The sequence below is a fragment of the Aptenodytes forsteri genome, unplaced genomic scaffold, assembly GCF_000699145.1.
Source record: "Aptenodytes forsteri isolate BGI_AS27 unplaced genomic scaffold, ASM69914v1 Scaffold142, whole genome shotgun sequence".
NCBI lineage: Eukaryota > Metazoa > Chordata > Aves > Sphenisciformes > Spheniscidae > Aptenodytes > Aptenodytes forsteri.
Window position 1 is genome coordinate 5,167,765 of NW_008794598.1, and position 7,377 is coordinate 5,175,141.

Genomic DNA, 7,377 nt, shown 5'->3' on the forward strand with positions numbered 1-7,377 from the left:
CCTGTGGCTTGCGGGGATGTTTCATGTCTTTGGGGACGTCCCGGAGCACTTCTGTTCTTGGGGTTGCTGAAAAGCAGCTTTTTAAAGGCAGCTTAGAGCTTCGCAGCCTCAGTCTCGTCTTTATGGGGTACAGGGAAGCTGAAGGGACCCTCAGATCCCCCTTCCCTGATGGGACCCTCCCCATCCCCGTGGGAGGCGGCGGGACGTCCCGGAGCACTTCTGTTCTTGGGGTTGCTGAAAAGCAGCTTTTTAAAGGCAGCTTAGAGCTTCGCAGCCTCAGGCTCGTCTTTATGGGGTACAGGGAAGCTGAAGGGACCCTCAGATCCCCCTTCCCTGATGGGACCCTCCCCATCCCCGTGGGAGGCGGCGGAGGTTAACCCCCCCCGGGAGCAGCGTCGACACTCCCCACGTGCCCGTGGAGTCGGAGCAGGGAGCCCGGCGTGCTCTGGGAGCCCTACCTGTACCCAAGGGGCCGCGGGCGATGCTCAGCCCCCACCTTGCCCCCCCGGGGGCACCCAGCTGCCTTACACCACTGCCAGGCGTTCACAGCCAGAGAAGGAGGATGTGCCCACGCCGGGGCACCACGTCTCCCTTACTGCCTGCGTAGGGAAGGCAGAGAGCGGCCAGGTGAGCAGCCTCTTGCTCATAAACCTCCGCCCCACGCGCTCGAGGCTTCTCTGTTTCCCAAATATCATTAAAACTTCCGCTCCCGCAGCCTCCTGCGGTGGCAAACCCTTGGGCATTGCTGCTTGAGGCCATCACCGGCATGTGATGCTCTGGACGTGATGTCCCGGGTACCACAGCGCTGCACCCCGGATAAGTGGGTTGAGGGGCAAAGGGGGATGAGGGGTACGCGGATTTTGGCTGTGCCCCCGAGGAAACCTTCATGTTTTTCCCAGTTCTCCCTCCTGCTTCCCGCTCCCGGCTCCCAGGTTTATTTAATGTGGTCCCTGCTAATTCGTGCACATTCCTCCGCGCCTAAGAATAGAAAGCGATGACGATTATTTGGGTGACTGGTCGGCTCAGGAAATGGCTAATTGGAGACAGAGGCTTTCACCTCTGCCTGGGCTGGCTCCAGCCTGGACTATGGGCGCCTGAGCGGTGTTTCCTACCATCAGACACGCAAAAGGGTCGGGGAGTCTCAGGGTGGCTTGTACGAGGGTGGGGACACAGGCAGTGCTGTTCGGGAGTGTTTGCCGCTCCAGCGCCCCGTCCTGAGCCCATCACCCATTGCGTCAGGGCTGGGTGCGGCGAAGCCGCTAAGGAGCAAAGCAGCGGCGTTGCTCCCTCGAGCCTTTCTGGTTCACGTGCGGGTTGAAAAGCCGGCGGGCTGCTTGGTTTCATCGCCTCGGGTGATGGCTCCCATGGGGAGACGGGGAGAGCTCCCCCCCGTTTGCCGCTCCAGCGCCCCATCCTGAGCCCATCACCCATTGCGTCAGGGCTGGGTGCGGCGAAGCCGCTAAGGAGCAAAGCAGCGGCGTTGCTCCCTCGAGCCTTTCTGGTTCACGTGCGGGTTGAAAAGCCGGCGGGCTGCTTGGTTTCATCGCCTCGGGTGATGGCTCCCATGGGGAGACGGGGAGAGCTCCCCCCGGCTCTCCCCATCGCTCCCCCCTCCTCTCCCCTTGCAGATGTCGACGAGTGTGTGGAGGGCACCGACAACTGCCACATCGACGCCATCTGCCAGAACACCCCCAAGTCCTACAAGTGCATCTGCAAGTCCGGCTACACCGGCGACGGGAAGCACTGCAAAGGTAGGAGCACGCCACCGCCACCGGAGCCGGAGCCCCTCTGACGAGTGCCAGCCCCGGCAGGTCGGAGGCAGGCGGTGGCTCGTCAGCAATGTCCTCTGCCCTTGCAAAAAGGCTGCTTGTTTACCCCAGCCCACTGCAAACCTTTTATTCCCCTTTTCTGTCCCAAACTCCTGGCCTGTTGACACTGCAATGCACGGGGATGGAGAGGAGCATGACCGTCCCTGTCAGCGGCGGTGGCAGCAGTCGTGCTCCCTCCCCTGCTCTGCAAAGAGCCACGTTTGCAAGGCTGGGGCTGCCTAGGCCCAGAAGGATCACCTGGGGCTTGTTTTAAACAAAGCTGGGCTTTTTTTAACTGCAGGATTTCCAACCCAAAGGCTGCAAAACTGGGTTAGCAGATAAAACATGAGGAGCTTAAAAATAAGATATATAGATATAGGTGATATAGATACAGCTGTAGACATAGATGTAGGTATAGACGTAGATATGGATGTAGATATAAGCAGCTGAGTGGGGCACAGAAAGAAAATGGGCTCCTTGGAGGAGCAGCACCAGGAAAGCAGGAGTGGGGCAGGGGAAAAATTCCCGGCTCTGCTCGGAGCGGGTCCAGGGTTGGGATGGGCTGAGTACAAATAGCAGAGGGATTAAAGCACGCTCCAGGCACAGCAAGGCTTTGCCATGGAGACGGGCTGCTCTGCCCACCACCGTCGGGAAATCCCGTGTGATTCCCAGAGCAGTCGGCAGGTCGCCGCGCTGTGCCGAGGCTTTAAGACGGTGGGTTAGCTGGAAGTCCAGGGTCTAGACTGGGGAGGACATGGGATGTTTTTGCAGGGTGTGGAGGGAAGCTCTGATAGGTGATCGTAGGTGATAACGGGGCTGGAGACCTGCTGGAATAAGCAGAGACTGCAGGGCGCGATATCAGCTGGGTCGCACACACGCTGGAAATGGGGAGCAGCACCCGTGCAGCGAGTTGGCCGTCCTCAGCCGGGGCAGCCCCGCAGCTCTCCTGCCCTCCTCTCTCTGCAGACGTTGACGAGTGCGAGCGGGAAGACAACGCCGGCTGCGTCCACGAGTGCGTCAACATCCCCGGCAACTACCGCTGTACCTGCTACGACGGCTTCCGCCTGGCACACGACGGCCACAACTGCTTAGGTGAGGGACGGGCCCCCGGCACGCGTCGGGGTGCGATGCCAGCGTGTCGCAGCCGCTCGGCAGCTCTGGCACCTTGGGACCAGCCTGCTGGCTGTCTTTGCCGGGCACCTCCCGAGCTCTGCCCCCCCCCCAAGACCCATTGCAGAGCTGGGGGACCGTGATGGCACTCCCAGGGCAGCAAGCCGGCTGCAGACACGACCCGTGCCGCGATGGCTCGCCGGGGACAGGATTGCTCCCCATTGCACGGGGGTGATGCCGAGGGAGGATGCTCCGTGCTGGGAGAAAAACTTGCTCCATGGATCCATCCATAGGCTGGGGGAGGTTGGGGTAAGGCAAGACTGGGAGGGTTGGGTTTGGGGATGCTGGGCGCGAGTCGCAGCCTTCCCTTGGCCGCATCCTGCTGCGGCGAGCGGTTGGGCCGGCAACTCTGCTCCGCTGCCGAAGGCAGGACCAGCCGGCAGGGCTCACCCGGGCCCTGCCGCTCACTCCGCTCGTGCTTGAGGTCAGCCCTGCACCTGCCAAAATAGATGAGTTAATAGCAAATATGGTGGGGATGGGAACCAGCGAAGGGACTGGGTAAATAATCACCGGGCCAAGACAAACCCGGCATCTGCCTACGGAGTGGCCGTGCATCCTCCCCACCACTTCCCACTGCCCCAAACTCCATCCGGCTGCGGCGAAGCCAAAGCTCCCGGCAGAGCCCCGGGGCCGGCCGGGCTGCCCGCGCCCCGGCACCCGCTTCCTCCCACGGCACCCGCGGGTGGGATCACCGGGGCACAGGGCCGCCCGCCTTCCCTCCGCCTGGAGCTCATGCTATTTTCTAATTAGTGTCTGCAGAGGGGTCATTAATGAGCTCATCACTGGGAGGAGGAGGAGGGGGAAGGGATTATGGACACATATGCTTTGCATTAACCACCATCACCGGGATCTTTGCAGCCTCCTTGGGGAGGGGGGAGATTTACACAGCTGGGAGGGGGCGCGGGTGGGCAGCTCTGCCTTCCTCTCCCGGGGGAGGATGAGCCCGAGGAGAAGAAAGGAAAGCCGGACTCGGTGAGCTGCAGACGTCATGTGTTTACAGAGTTGGGTGGGAGGGGATGGAGGTGGCTGGGGAGCAGCCGGCGAGGGGGGACCTGGGGGGGCAGCCCCGGCTCCTCCCTTGAGTCTTTCCTTGGCTCATCCCAGCATCTCAGCCGCCGCGTTGCTTTGCTGTAGGGATGGTGCAGGTTTATCCCCTGGAGCCCATTTTATAGGTGAGGATGTTGAGACCCCCTGCTCTCCGGCTGGGTTTGGCTCAGCAGCTGCTCTTGGGGGGCAGCAGAGATGAACCCCAGCAGGTTTTTCCCCATCCTCCTTCCCCCCCATCCTGACCGTGCTTTGCCCAGCCTGCAAGCATCCCCTCTTAGCCGGAAGGAATCCAGAAGCAAAGCAAAGCAGAGGGTCGTGCCCGGGCTTTGCTGGCACTGGGGGCAGTGGCCGAGCCGGAGGTGGATCGGGGTGCGTGCCCGCCGGAGCCCGCCAGTCCCCCCATCGCCCACCCCGGGCGACCTTTTGAACCAGGACAGGAATTCAAGCCCCCATGCTGACACAGGCCCTGCTGGCTTCTGCCCACCTCCGTTGTATTTAATAAAACAGGTATTAGAGTGGCGGAGTCTCGTTTCAGCCATCGGGTTTGAACGGCTGCCTCCTCATTTTTGTGCGGAGCTTGAAGGCGAAGTCGCAAGACGTTAAGCCCTTGTTATAAGCGGGGGGATTTGAGGAGAGTTATTGGCATCTGCAGGACATAGCTCGGCTGGGATGAGCCTTGGAGGAAGCTGCAAGCCTCCTGCCGTCACAGAGGACGTCCCTTTTGTGTCTGGCTGCAGCCCGGCTGTCGGCCCTAGCCTGCCCTGCGGGCGCTCGGGTGTGAGATGATGTTTTCAACACCTCCTTTCCAAGGTAGCGGGTTTGTGGGGTGCTCCTGGGCTCTGGTTCTCCAGCAGTTTCCAGCTGGAGCTGCAGCTGCTTTGACTTCTGAGCATCCCCTGGGGTTGCAGCATCTCCCGGGGCTTGCCTGGGGCTGGGACACGGTGCAAGGCACCCGTGCTGCTCAGGCATCCATCTGGGCATCCATCTCTTTGCCCAAAATCAAGGGGTTTCAGTGCATGCCGTGCCGCTCAGGGAGGAGGGCTGTGCTGGGGGGGCCAGGGCTGGGAGCCCCCCCCCCCGGTCGGGCGGTCCCCAGACCGCTATATTCCGGCGTTTCCAGCGGTCGATGCTGGCGGGGCTCAGCTTTCCCCTCGGCCGCCGGCTCTGCAACGCTCGAGTTCACGGGAGGTTTTCTTTGGCACAGGGCCCCTCGCTCCCCAGCCCGACGCCGTCGCCCGGCGGAGGGGGCAGGGGCGGCCACGGCGGAGGTTTGCCTCTCTGCCCGAGCCCGGCATCCTGGTTGCTCTGGCACCCCGGGGCACCGGCAGGTTCAGCTTGGACCACTGTCCCCAAAAATCCTCTGGAGAGAGCAACGGGCTGTTGCTCTTCATTAAATGAGGGATTTGCAGGGACAGAGCGGGAGCAGCCCAGGGCAAGGGCATCGCCGCTGCCACGGGTGTGCACTTCGAGCCCCTTCCAGCCTTGGTTTGTTAAACCAAAACAGGCACGAGGGCAGCAGAGCTGCTGGGGATTTGAGTCTCCTTACAAGTAATTATCCCCACTCCAGGCTAAGGTTTCCCAGCTCCCCCTAATGAAGTGCAGGCATCCCCAGCCGGCGACGGGCTCGGAGGGGCTGGGAGCCGGGGGCAGCTGCAGCCAGCGTCCTGGCCGAGCATCCTGGGTGCTTTGGGGGTCCAGGGACAAGGAAAATCCCTTTCTCTGTGGTTTGGTGTTCCCCTCTGTAAAATGAGGCCAGACTTTTTTTGCCCATCGGCCGGGGAAGCTGTATGGCCTCTGCGACCCATCCCTTGATGTGCTTTGCCATCATCCCCTGCAGCCCTAAAGCATCCGCCTTTCTTCTAGCTGGGGGATCACGGATGTAAAGCAGAAATATTTTGCCACCTAGCACATCTGTCACACCCGGTTCCCCATCCCCTCGGCGTGCCACGGAGCCGCGCTCACCCCCTGCCACCTTGCCTTTGCAGACCTGGACGAGTGCTCGGAGGGCAACGGTGGCTGCCAGCAGACCTGCGTCAACATGATGGGCAGCTACGAGTGCTTCTGCCGGGAGGGCTTCTTCCTCAGCGACAACCAGCACACCTGCATCCAGCGCCCCGAAGGTTAGTGCGCGGCGTCTCCCCACCCCGGGGCACCCTCCATCCCCCTGCATTTATCGGGCAGGTCTGTCCCCCATCACCCCTGGCCACCCCTGCGTGATGCCTGGCTTTGGGTGCTGGTGCTGGTTCATGACCCTTCTCGGTGTTGCAAATTTAAAAGCGAATTTATTCTGAGCCCGTTGGGAGAGGATGCTGCGGGGCTAATAAACATCTCCGTAACAAAACCCTCGCAGGCCCCTTGATCAAGCACACTAATACCGAACAGAGGATGTTAATCCTGTATCCAGAGCTTTTTATTAAATAAAAGGTACCCGGAGAGCCTCACACCACCCTGCAAGACTCGTCTTCTCCTGCCAGGTCTTGTGCAACACTGAGCCCTTCGTCTCGATATCAGCTCTAAATTGCTGCCGTCTGGAGCAATCTCTTAGCCAAAATAGGAGGAAATGAGAGATTTTTGCATCTCTGCTGATTTTTATCTCCCCTGCTTGGCAAAGCCGGCTGAGTGTTTTTGCTTTTCCTCCTTCCCCCTTCCCAGCTGCGTTGGTCCCTCCAGCTCCCTGGGGAATCTCGCCCAGCCCAGGACGGCTCAGCAGCCGCGGTGGCATCTCCCGCATCCCCATCCCCCGTGTGTCCAGGAGGGACGAGCTGGCTGCTCCTTCCCCCCGGTGACGCGGTGGGTGGCCCCCGCTGGGGACAGGGATGCAGGTGCTGGGTTTTGAGCTGGTTTCTGAGCTGAACGGCTGCAGAGCGTTGTCGGCCCGGGGATGGCTGTGTCACTTCTGCACCCTGAGATTGATTTTGTAGCTGCTACGTGGTCCCCGAGCTTGGGCTCAGGAGCGGCTGCTGAGGACAAGGGGTTGCAGCTGGCCCCCAGGCTATGAGCCTGGGAAAAGCGGAGAGCTGAGGACGATTTGGGGTCCGATGTTAAAGCCTGTTCTGACTTTACTCCTGGCTCCTTGGGCACTGCCAAGGCAGAAGCATTCAGTATTAGAGAGCTAAACCTCAGCGTTACGGCTGCTTCCTTCCTTCTGGGGTCCTTGCCAGCTCCTTGTCTCTCTTCTCCTACCCCGGCAGGAGACTTTCTCCTTTCCCTCTGCTCTTTCTCTGTTTCTCAGTCTCCCTCTTGCTTTCCTCTCTCCCTCCTGATGCAGAGGGGATGAAATGCTGCTGGGTCGGGAGACCTGGGGGATGGATCCCAGGACCACCCCCCCCCCCACAGCACCGCGCACCTCCCC

At 61.1% G+C, this 7,377-nt stretch overlaps 1 protein-coding gene across 1 annotated transcript in view; it reads left to right on the top strand.

The window, feature by feature from the left end:
* SCUBE3 (signal peptide, CUB domain and EGF like domain containing 3) overlaps window positions 1-7,377 on the top strand; it is a 52,937-nt gene that overhangs the window by 12,577 nt on the left and 32,983 nt on the right. The window contains 3 exon segments of the mRNA XM_019470330.1: window positions 1,629-1,751; window positions 2,775-2,900; window positions 6,011-6,145. Of these exon segments, the coding sequence (XP_019325875.1) occupies window positions 1,629-1,751; window positions 2,775-2,900; window positions 6,011-6,145 (384 nt within the window).